The 12810-nt window shown below is 46.7% G+C and overlaps 1 protein-coding gene across 1 annotated transcript in view; it reads right to left on the reverse strand.

Moving 5' to 3' along the window:
- The window catches only part of RNF145 (ring finger protein 145), an 84848-nt gene that overhangs the window by 15845 nt on the left and 56193 nt on the right, over window positions 1–12810 (reverse strand). Inside the window, exons 5-9 of the mRNA XM_068278299.1 lie at window positions 12272–12507; window positions 8204–8379; window positions 1077–1217; window positions 261–443; window positions 29–176 (exon numbers count right to left, since the gene is read on the reverse strand). Coding sequence (XP_068134400.1) covers window positions 29–176; window positions 261–443; window positions 1077–1217; window positions 8204–8379; window positions 12272–12507 — 884 coding nt within the window. The remainder of the gene's footprint in view (window positions 1–28; window positions 177–260; window positions 444–1076; window positions 1218–8203; window positions 8380–12271; window positions 12508–12810) is intronic.

Below are 12810 nucleotides of genomic sequence, written 5' to 3' on the forward strand. Positions count from 1 at the left end.
GGCCTTGAGAAGGAGAATGGTTTTATACCTGAAGTGAGGTGAGGATACTGCTGGATATGATGATGAGGAGCCAGAAGTCCATGTGGAAGAACTGGCAGATCATGTATGCCATGTAGGAAGGGAATATCAGCAGGAACAGGCACAGGCTGACGGCACGGAAGTGTTTCCACCAACTCCTATGGAGGAAAAGAAGAACACGTTGATGTGCTGACCACACCATCTCCAGATGTCCACATGTAGCTCCAGCCACCACCACTTACTTATCTCGGGAAGCTCCCAGGGCAAGGACAATGGGGTCTGCTATCTCCAGCATGGACTGCAGGATGGAGGCAACCACAATAAACAGAATGATGCTGAGCAGAAAGGCTCGATGGACCACCTGTAGTTCGATGAGCCCCGTCTGCACAGCCAGGATCAGCAAAGTCACCCCTTCTGTCATTCCCCTGCAAAGACAAATAGCCAAATATTTAAAGGGAGAACTTCACAAGTGTAACAGTCGGGCATAAAATCAAAAATCAATTATTTTTATCTATTTAAACAAGTAATAAGGATGCTAACCAGGCAATCCAAAAGTTAAAAATCACTTAGTTTTCTTATCCATAAAACAACATTCCCCAGTTCCCCTGACTCTAATTTGGTACATCTGTCGCACAAAGGAAGTTGCAAGGCATGCTGGGTTGTCTTTTTTTGGCTTCTTTACTTTCCTCTCAGGCTTAACTAAATGCAGCCTGATTGGCTGATGCCTCTTTCCTTCCTGTTTTCCCCTCCCACACCTCTGTTCCTCTCTGATTGGCCAATATTTCTCATGCAGAGACAATGCACTTTCTATTGCAGAGCTTGGTGGGAGTGCCGGAAGACTGGGAGAAGGGCGGGCAATGCATACAATATCAGGCAGAGGAGAGTAAGGGAGGAATTGACATCAGGACTGGCTTCAAGATAGACACGGTTAAAATGGAGGATTTTCTCTTCAGGAAAAACCACCCCATAAGCGGCTCCTATGGCTCTGCACAAACAGATTTCATAAAGTCGTTCAATCAAAAATGGACGGAGGAATCAAGACTTGGCAGCATGCTCACCTGTTCATAGCCGGGTCATTCATGAATGCTCGGTATCCCTGCAGGTAGAACTTGCACAGGGTCAGAACTCCGAGAGCCACAAAGGAAACCGTGAAGACCAATCCCAGGAGGGAGTACGGAGTGCTGCAACACTCGGCAATGCTGCAAAACAAACACACATGGAGGCCCGTTACAGAGATGCAAAACAAAAAGCTCTGCAAGTGGGCACCAATCAAAGAAAAGCCTACATGTTTCGCCTCCTAAATGGAGGCTTTGTCAGGGTTGAAAAATGAAGTGCTATATGGCAGACTGACAGGTGCATCACAAACAAGGTACCATAATCCTACTTTAGTACAACCCTAATACAAATCCCCTATAGGGCTCATCTTCCGTGCTAGTTAGGTAGTACACTGGTGGGGGAGTCTTGACACCCAGGAGAAAAAGGACACAGGAGACAAAAGGACGGGAGCCCAATAGCGCAGTATGTCGGTCTCAATCGAGTCAATGAATGAGATATAAATACTACTCACAGAAGCGGGTTGCAGAGGGGCAACTGACCACAGGTGGAGACAATGAACTCGACTCCACTCGGGGTGGCTCAAGCGGACCTTGGTGTGGTGGCTTTCCTTGGTAAAAGTGACAGGTCATCACTATGGTCGAGACCATATGTGGTCTGTCTAGCTCCAACGGGATATGTTGGGAGGGGGGGGGGGGGTAATGGAGTACAAATTTGGGAGAAGATTCACCCCAGTATGAATTAAAATGGATTAAAAACCAATAAAATAAAAAAAAGTGAGGTGGCTTACCTCAATGACGAGATCCTTGCGTGAACAAAGAAATGTTTATTAAGCACAGGCAACGCGTTTCACGGGTCTAAGCCCGCTTCCTCAGGCCACTAACAGTGCCTGTTTGCAAATACTAGAAAGCATAGGGGGAACCTCTTTTCCCAAATTTGTAGTTAGGTAGTACATTGTGTGTCACTATAATTGTTGTCTGTCCCTGCCTACTTTTTAGCGATTTCAGCCCTATCCTCCCCAAATTCAGTGCATTCTGTTGCTCTACACAGCCAGAAATATACAATTCACGAGCACAAATACGATAAATGATCACTTCTCATTTATGCAGATTACCAGCGTTTCGAGTGCAACCTGCAGTTTCCCTCCGGCTCAATCATTCAACACCCCAACCACCTGAGATAATTTGCTCTTAGAATCGCTCCCCACCCGTCCGCGGTAACGGGGTCACGTAGCACACGGAACACATGGAAACTGCTGCTGTTTACCATCTACTGTCAGAGGGCGGGACCACACTAAAGGCTGGCAGATCCATCAGAGGAGTCTCCAGATAAGCTTCTGTGAATCCCCGGGATGTCAGAACAAGTGTGATGTGGCCTCAGAGGGAGGGGGGGGGGGGGGGGGGATTTCCAGGAATAAATTCAGTGCAAAATGAATCACCTGAAAATGCAGTCAGGACAAAATATTCTGTACAGGGCGGCTGAAAAGGGAGAGCTGCAGGACTTGTGTTTCTTGTTTCTGCAGGTGCAGCGCATCTCTTACTTAAAAGTCAACCAGTAAGATTTAAAAGTGCCCCTATGGGGTACTCAAATCTGGAGGGGGAAGCTTCTGGATCCTAAAGAGGCTTCCCCATCCTCCGCACTCTCCTTACAGCGCGGGGACCCCCCGAAAGTTAACTTGTCGGCACATGTTGACTCTTGCGCATGCGCACTAGCTCCATCCCGCTCGGCTCTGGAGGAAATAGCCAGGCCAGATCGGATCTGTGCTACCGCACAGATGGCGGTCACACCCTGAAGCTGACTTTCAGGGTGTCCCCGCACAGGAAGGAGAGTGCGCAGGAGGACAGGGGAAGCCTCTTTAAGATCCAGAACCTTCCCCCTCCCAAGGGGAGTACACTTATTTTTCATCACAGGTTCCCTTTTAAGGTGGCCATACACCATGAAAGTTTCCTGTTCGAGGTTGCTGCAATTTGATGAAAACAATCGGCTGCACAGAATTTTTTTTTAAATTTTTATTTTACAAACACGTTTAAAGCGGAACTGTAAATTGTTTTAAAAAAATAAGTTTCACTTACCTGGGTCTTCTGCCAGCCCCCTGCAGCCGACCTGTTCCCACGCAGCCACTCACCGATGCTCTGGTCCCACGCCGCCGCTCACTCTCACTTCGCGCAGTTCGGGGGAACTGCGCCTGCGCGGCTATGGCCGCACGTGTTCACGCTCCAGTAGCCGGACGCGTACTGCACAGGTGCAGTAGAGATTTTCTCGTACTGCGTCTGCGCGGGGTGCTCCTGGCTACAGGAACGCGTACTAGGATACGCATGGCCAGGGCGCAATGGAGGTCGACTTACAAGTCAACCGCCATTATGGGAAAAAAGTGAGCCACGGCAGGGGTACGGAGGATTGGTATGTCACCGTGTGGGCGCAGGTCGGCTGCAAGGGGCTGGCAGAAGACCCAGGTAAGTGAAACTCTTGTTTTTTTTTAACATTTTACAGTTCCGCTTTGTTTTGTTTTTTTGTTGTTTTTTTTTACAGGAAAACATGTCTTTACTGAATGTTATATCAGAATTTAATCCCGTATTAAGAAGGAAATTCCAAACTGTACCGGGACAGAGATTACAAAAATAACCATGACTTTATAGAAACAAGTTTTTGGCCCCCTACCAGATGCAGGTAGGATCCCTCCAGGGACTGTTGGTGCTTACTACTAGGAATCATCAATGCCATGCAAATCATTTCTCCTTGCATTCAAATTGTACGTAAATCATATGAAGCGTGACATTGGACCAATTAAAATTGGACCAATTCTGTAAATTTTTATTGGTCTAAGTTCAATAATTGGGGGGGGGAGCTTCCAGGAGCTCAAAATTACTTCTGTTTGGCTATTTGATATGTTTCTAATGGCAGAACTGAGGGATTCTGTCAAAAATCTAGAGATGGGAAGGTTTGCAATATGACAAAATTAATTTATGCTCAAAAACCAGAAAGGTGCATCATTTGCTTGCGGGTGTCCTTTCTCATAGGTACCAGAGGCTGCAGATCAGTCAAGAAAACTTTATGAATCGCCCCGACACCTGGTCACACTGGATTTTATAAAACTGAAAAAAAATAAATCGGACTTAGAACTTCCTCTTTGCTCTAAAAGATACGCAAAAGCATAATAACCTTTATAGAAAAACGTTTCTTTGTTATAATACACAAATCCTGCAATACATCTGCAGTGTGTCTACTTCTTGCTTTTATGGAAGTAGACATATTGTTAACATCCTGTACTTTCAAATGAGCTTATCTGCTGTGGCAGTCAGGTGGCACGGGGGAGAGATCAAATTACAACTGGTGATTAGACACAAATGAGGGGGAAATAGACAGGCTTAACTCTCAATACATACCGGGTGCATTTCTCAATAACAAATAACATTTCTATAGTGCTTTTCTCCCATAGGACTTAAAGCACTTAGGCTCTCTCAGATTCAGTAATTGGTAGTATTATGATGATCTGCTGAGGTAAGGAGTTCCATAGTGTAGGAGCAGCATGACAGAAGGCTCTGGGACAAAACGTTTCCAGGTGGACTCTGGGTATGATTAGATTATTAGAACCTGTGGATCTGAGATTGCAGGGATTGCTACGCAGCTGTAGCATTTCTTTCATGTCCCCGGGGCCCAAATTATGTAATGATTTAAATGTCAGTAGGCCGATCTTGAATAGGACCCTCCTTTTCTAGATCTTCCTTCTGTCCTGTGAAAGAGTTCAGGTCCACTTTCAAGTAATTAGGAGACTGTAAGCGCTATGAAAAAGATACATAAACTGTCCACTGGAGGGCAGCGTTGCATCAGTTCCAAAAACCACGCCAGCACCTGCTAAGGCTGATTAATGAAAATCGCCTGGTGGTATTTGTGATTTAATTAATCGCCATACAGCAAAACCAATGTGCAGGTAAATGAATAACAGACATCAGGAATAATAATAATAGGTATTACTTTCTGTATAAAGTGTTGAGTCTCCTCTGCTCGCTGTAAACGCGGTTCTCTGGAATGTGATGCGCTGTCCAGGCCCATTAATATTCCACGCTGGCTCGGGATAACATGCCAGGGCGGTATCTGAGGACTGTCAGGTCACCTGTCTTATCTGCTTTGCATCAGCCGCACCTCAGCAGCTGATAACACTCAGGGTGATGGATAGGAGCGGATCGCGAGGAACCTCGCCGGGCGCGGCCTTCCCACGACCGCCAGATGTGCGGGGTTACACCGTGTCAGAGGAGGATAGAGCCGTCTTCTGGGCAGAGAGTTATGTCACTGAGAAGCGCGGAGGCAACTCGAATCTCCTAGAATACAAGTGTGTGTATATTTCCCTAAAGAGCTTCCACTTCTGTTCTGTACTAAAAGGTACAGTTATCCTTCATAGTGGACCTGAACTCTGGCACAGGACAGAAGGAAAACCGAGATAAATACCCTGTATGTATTTAGAGAGTTTAGCCTGTCTAATCCCCCCTCATCTGTGCCTAATCACAAGTTGTAATTTGATTCCTCCCCTGTGTCACATGACTGCCTATTGCAGATAAGCTCATGTGAAAGCACAGGCTGTAAACAATATGTCTGCTTCCATGAATCAGGAAGTAGAAACACTGCAGATGTATTTTAGGATTCGCATCAGCTGTAACAAAGAAATATTTTTCATTAAATGTTATTATGCTGTTGTGTATCTTTTAGAGCAGAGAGGACGTTCTGAGTTCAGGTCCGCTTTCAAGGATATCCGAGACGAGCAATTAAATCTATCTTTTACTTGAAGTCATGTGTGACCCTCACCGCAGATCCCGTCTTCTCCGGTGTCCCACCGCCAGTCTCTAAGGATCATTATGGATCAGCGTCTTCTGCACCTGCATTATGCAGGAGAACAGAGGCGCCAAAAGGATAAAAGGAAGCTAAATGAGCTTAAAAACCAAATTCTTGGTAAATAGAGGAGGTAGTGGTGGACTTACCTCCTCCAAGTAGACACACGACGACTGTAGTAAAGACAGTCAATATATTTTATTTATGAACTCCAAATATGCAACGTGTTTCGCAGGTTTGATCCCGCTTCATCAGGCAATAACAACGGAGCAATAGCATATGTGGTCAGTAGAAGAGCCAGGCACCTCTGCACTGCATGGGCATGCACTAGCCCCGTGCGAGAGTGCCTGCGCAGTGCCCTCCGGGTGACGAGGGTGTGCCCATGCATGCGCCAAGGATGCAGACCCATCGGTGGTTGGTGGTCCTTCAGAGGCTCCCAGCGGAGCTCCGGTAAGAGTCACACATGACTACTAGGGGCTGGAAGAAGCCACAGGTAAGTATTAGATTTAATTGCTTGCCTCAGAAAAAAAAATTATATGAAACAGGTTGTAAATATAAATGCAAGATACTTACTGTATATACAGGTAGTCCCCGATTTACGAACGCCCGACTTAGGAACGACCCGCCACGATGACGTCACGCTGCCGGGGACTCTCTCTTCTGCTGCCGTTTTTTAAAGCAGAGTAGGCGCAACGGAAGGCCGATAGGGGACATCTCGCCTGTTCCACGGTGGTCTAACGTCCCAGCGTGCTGCCCGGAAGCTGCGCAGCCCGTCCTCTCTCTTTGTTCACTGTTCCCCCGGCGGCTTCACATGCATCGCATAATGACGCAATCAGGAAAAGCCCCCTAGTGGTGGCTCCTCCTGATGCGTCATTATGCGATGCATGAGAAGTCGCCGGGGGTACAGTGAACAAAGAGAGAGGACGGGCTGCGCAGCTTCCGGGCAGCACGCTGGGACCTTACACCACCGTGGAACAGGCGAGATGTCCCCTATCTGCCTTCCGCTGCGCCTACTCTGCTTAAAGAATAGGGGCAAAGGTGGCTGGCACAGCATCCCCACTTAAGAACGGATTCAGGTTAAGAACGAACAGTTCCTATCTCGTTCGTTAACCGAGGACTACCTGTACTCGCGTATAAGCCAAGGTACCCACTTTTCACTCAGAAACGAGGAAAAAGTGATTGACTTGCGTATAAGCCCCCGCACTACATCCCAATCACCCCCCAGTGTAGCCAACTGCTTAGTAGCTAGATGTGCCCCCAGTACAAGTCACCCTTCCTCCCCATAGCCAGATGTGCCCCAAGGATGATACAGCTGTGTCTTAAGAAGTCACTAGATGGTTTCATACATATGAGACAGCGATTGCCACACAGGACGAATCCCCGATCACTGCACCACTGACAGGTTGCTTGCACACTCTACTAGCCAGGGGCCACAGGTAGCCTTGAGCAGCACACTCTGCACACCATGTTGCGGGGGATGTGGGATACGGACACAGCAGGGAGCCAGCTGGCAAGAGCAGGATCACTAGTGCAAGATCCTTACACTCCTCTGCCAGTAACAAAACCTGCTCAACCATCCGACTGCTTTTTTTTTGTGTTGAAACATTAGGCTTATACATGAGTATATAAAGGTACCTCAGTAGTGGGAAGGCTCTGTATAGTCTAGAGCAGGGGTGCCCACACAAAGGGTAAATCCAGTGAAAATAATGTAATAAAAAAGTGCTTCATTTTTACAATAGTTATGTATAAATGATTTAGTCAATGTTTGCCCATTGTAAAATCTTTTACATCCCTGATTTACATTCTGACATTTATTCCATGGTGACATTTTTACTGCTGGCAGGTGATGAAGCTGCTGCTTGCTTTATTGGCAGTTGGAAACAGCTGTGAACAGCTATTTCCCACAATGCAACAAGGTTCACAGACAGGAAACTGCCAGGACCATGGTCCTCAGAGTTTCTTGTGGGAGGGGTTTCATCACAACATCAGCCATAGAGAGCCCCCTGATGATCCGTTTGTGAAAAGAATTAGATTTTACATGTAAAAGGGGGTATTAGCTACTGATTGGGATGAAGTTCAATTCTTGGTCACGGTTTCTCTTTAAACGTATCCATTGAAAAAATGGGCATCGCTATAGGTGTCTATGTTGATAACCGCAACTAGCAACTATTACAGGAAATGTAGGTGATAAAATAGCAGACGCTTTGTGTGTAACGATTGTGACTTTATCGGGAACGATGACAGAAGAAGGCAGTATCGGTAAACTGTATGTGGCAATTCTGTCCTGTTTTATTTGTTTTGTGAAGCTTACCTTGTAAGAAAGAGAAAGAGGAGTCTCTCCCGGGAGGTGGGCTGGTCCCGCGTGCTGAAATACGTGTAGATCTGAAGAGCGAACAGAACCAGCCAGAAGACCATGAAGAGGACCGGTACCACCAGCTGATTCCACAGCGACATCCCCAGCGCCAGGAGACCGTACACCTCCACCACCTGAAATACAGGGGGCGTCACAATCATTAGAATCACTCATGGAAGCAACAGCTGATTCCACAGTAACATCCCCAGCGCCAGAAGACCGTACACCTCTACCACCTGCAACACAGGGGGCGCCACAATCATCACAATCACACATGGAAACAAGACGTCTGTCTGCTTAACTTGCTGGGCGTTCCGATTCCCGCGGCCGTTGGAGGGTTTTTCTTTGCCCGATTTTTTTTCTTCATGTAGCTAGCCTAGCGCTAGCTACATGATTCTCCCCTTCCTGCTCCCTCCCTCTCACCCTTCCGATCGACGCCGGCTTTCGCGTCGGGTAGTGGCGGATCGGCGGCGATCGAAGCAAACAAGCAGCTAGCAAAGTGCTAGCTGCATGTTTGGAAAAAATTATCAAAATCGACCTGAGCGGTGCCATTTAGCGTCCCTGGACGACCTCAGCTCGTCCAGAACGCTAGGGAGGTTAAAGTGTACCCCAGCTGAAGATCGGGTGCAAAATTAGATACTTACCTGAAGAGAGGAAAGCTTCAGGATCCCGTTGAAGCATTGTCCCCAATCGTTGGGCGGGGTGCCCCAGAAGATTAGTGACAACGCATTGTCGCTAATTGTTTTGGGTCACGAAGCTCTTCTTCCTCCAGCTTGACCGCACAATAGCTTTCCCAGTCTGCCTGTCCATGCGCAGTAAGTCGGGGCCTCCATGGTGCTGCGCATGCAAGGACGGGGTTGTGCGGCCCCGATCAGCAACGGGAGGGGGGGGGGGGGCTTTAGATCAGCGAGGGAAGCTTTAATAGGATCCTGAGGCTTCCTTCTTCAAAGGTATGTAGCCGATTTAGATACTGAGCTTCAGCTCCGGGTCACTTTACAGGAAACCTGGACTGAGAGGGACGTGGAGGCAGCCATATTTATATCCTTTTTACCAATACCAGTTGCCTGGCTGTCCTGCTGATCCTCTTCCACTGATACTTTTAGCCACAGACCCTGAACAAGCATGCAGCACATCAGATGTTTCTAAATGAAGTCTGACTAGATTAGCTACATGAATGCTTCAAGTGTGTTATTCAGACACTACTGCAGCCAAATAGATCAGCAGGAAAGCCAGGCAACTGGTATTTTTTAAAAGGCAATACATATGGCAGCCTTCACATACCTCTCGTTTCAGGTTCCTTTTAACAACCAAATGTGGATGAAAAACCATATCTAAATTGAAAACTTTAACTTATGTCAAATTTATTTATACCAAATAACTGTGCCAAACTACTAAACAGTTATACTTACAGTAAAGTATTAATGTGCTAATGTGTGATGTGTGCCTCTAATACTTTTAGCCATAGACCCTGAACAAGCATACAGCAGATCAGGTGTTTCTGGCATTACTGTCAGAGTCGATCGTGAGTGATGGAATTTTCTGATCAATTTTTATGAAAACTGAATGGTATAGGGTAGAGTGTCAATTTCCCAAGTAATTTTCAATCTCTTTTTTTTAATAATTGGGGAACAATTTAACACACGTGTGTGGTACGTTGGTCAGATTTTTCAAATGTTACATATCAATAAGAAAATTTGATTACAATCCTTGAATTGAAAAGAAATTAAAAAAAAAAAAAAATGTATGGTGTGGGGCCACCTTAAGGCTCCCTGCACACTGCAAATCCGTTTTCCGATTCCGATTCCGATTCCGTTTCCGATTCCGATTCCGTTTCCGATTTTCCTTGAATACATTCAACAGAAAAACGGATCAAAAAACGCAGCATGCAGTTAAGATTAAAAATCTGAATCGGAATCGGATGTAAAAACAGATTAAAAATCTGAATCTGAATCTGATTTGCTTGCAGTGTGCAAGAGGCCAAAAGTGAACCTGAACCGAGTAAAAGGATTTAAAACGAGTAAAAAGAACCGCCAGTAAGAAAACAACATTACCAGTTTGACATTACTTCCTGGCTACAGCCTGGCTAAACCAGGTCACTAGCTAGGCCAGGCATGGGCAGATTTGGCCCTCCAGCTGTTAAGGAACTACAAATCCCACAATGCATTTGCCTTTATGAGTCATGAATGTGGCTGTCAGACTCCTGCAATGCATTTTGGGACTTGTGGTTCCTCAACAGCTGGAGGGCCAAGTTTGCCCATGCCTGAGCTTGGCTGTATATAGGAAGTGATGTCAAACTGGTAATGTGACCTGGTTCAGCCAGGCTGTATCCAAGAAGTGATGTCAGATTGATCATGTGACCCGGTTTAGTATACACACTTGCATTTCCCTCACAGATTTACCCCATACCTGTAGAGGGTCGCCCTGGCTTCCCTTAGCATACACATGGTTTCCTGCACCATGTATTAGACAACACAAGGGTGGAGTAAGACCACACCCAGTGGGAGGCATCTATCTGCAGTATCACAGGTATTTAACCTGAAGCTTCATGTGGCAATTCCGCTCTGACTTGGGGCTGTTGCTGCTGGGAATGCTGTTGGTGGGGGTCTATTGTATTGTTGCATTGTACACTATCTTTTCCTCACGAAGCCTTTCGGGGTGAAATATGTGGTAACTGGTGTCACTGTATATATTTGCACCCTCTTATGTTATTCCCTCAGTTTAGTGAGCAGTAGACTTTGTACAGGGCCTTGTTGTGTCCAATTGGGGCAGTGACTCTTCACCCATTGGTCACACTGACCTGCATCTACCACTGCTCAGCCCTACATGTGTGTGAGATAGCTACACCCCTCCCTACGATTCAAATATTAGGGAGGTGGGGGGGGGGGGGGATCAGCGAGATCCCGAGCACACCTGTGGGGCATGTGAGCCTCCCACATTGACTCATGTAGGGGGGGGGGGGGGGGCTCTTCACGTGTATTGTATATTAGATGTTGTGCACTTTACAACTATTGACCTCTAGTACCTCATAAGGCTGTCCTTTGGACTTAGATTAGCAGGACAACTAATTTGCAAGGAAATGTTTTCCTATGGCTGAAGTGGGCGATATTACAGTTTAACAGTGTGCTAACCAGGAAGTGGTTATGGGGTAACGGCATTTTAAAAATGGACGGAGAATTCAAATGATCACAGTGGACAAACAGGGTGCAGGAGAGGAAAAAGAGATTGATGATACTACATGGGCGGGTAAGTATGATGTGTGTATGTTTATTTTGACTTTTAATTTTCAGTTCAGGTTTGCTTTAAGCCTCCGCCCAGAGTACAGCCTTCGGTTAGTATATAGGATAACTGGCAGATCGGCTGTTGAATGAGCAGTTGCTGCTTGCTTACAGTGCAATTTAACCAGCCTCGTTGTGTCCACACCGTGCATTACAACTGTCTTTCAGTTAACTTATTTTTCGGACTATAAGACACTCCTGACCGTAAGACGCACCTAAGCTTAGAAGACAAAAACCATAAATACTAAACCTGGTGCTTCCATGGTGAAGGGGCATCTTCTGGATTATGCCCCCTTTGTACCTCTTGTGTCCCCCTTGTTCCCTCCTGTGTCCCCCATGTGTCCCGCCTCTGTCCTCCTTGTGTCCTCCTCTATCCCCCTTTGTGTCCCCCTTGTGTCCTCCTCTATGCCCCTTGGTCTCCCCCTGTGTCCTCCATTTTTCCCTGTGTCATCCTCTCCATGGGCACAGTACAGGGAGTCACCGACATTGCGGCGGGTTGGAGGTTGGTATTGGCAGGCATGCACAAGTCAGGAACTCCCAGCATTTGGACTATAAGACGCAGTGACTTTTTCCCCACTTTTGGGGGAGAAAAAGGGAGTCTTATAGTCCAGAAAATACAGTATATAAATACCAACCAGTCATATTCTGTGGAAACGAGGTATACAGAATAGAAAAGACAACCTTGCAATGTGTCAAGACAAATCACCAGCGATGTGTACGAGTTACATGGTAGCTATTCACAAGCGGTTACCTGGACAAGCTCCCTGTACGCCGTCTTGGCCAGATTGAAGGGCACCAGCAGGTTGGACGCCAAGAAGTACAGCACTTCCAGCCCAGTGAAGATGGTAGCGAACTTGTTAATGACGACAATCGTCTCCATGGGAACCAGGCAGAGGCGAGCCAGCAGGGGGAGCAAGTGAGCCGAGAACAGCCAGATCTGCTTGGTCTTCATCACGCAGGAGCAGAGAGTGCAGACAACCAGCTGGCCTGCAAAACAATGCCACATTCACCAATGACAATGTTCTGGGCAACGGACGTGTAATACACAGAAACGGGGCACCAATCACAAGTCTTAGGCTGGATTCACACTGGAATTAAAGGGGAGCTTAACTCAGAGCTTTCTCTCATCAAGTTGATATTATGCTCTTAGCTGAACATCTATGGACATTTAGCTAAGCTTTAGGGGTCTACAGACATTCCGCTAAGCTTGAGACGTCTACGGACATTCCGCTAAGCTTGAGACGTCTACGGACATTCCGCTAAGCTTGAGACGTCTACGGACATTCCGCT

The sequence above is a fragment of the Hyperolius riggenbachi genome, chromosome 3, assembly GCF_040937935.1.
Source record: "Hyperolius riggenbachi isolate aHypRig1 chromosome 3, aHypRig1.pri, whole genome shotgun sequence".
NCBI lineage: Eukaryota > Metazoa > Chordata > Amphibia > Anura > Hyperoliidae > Hyperolius > Hyperolius riggenbachi.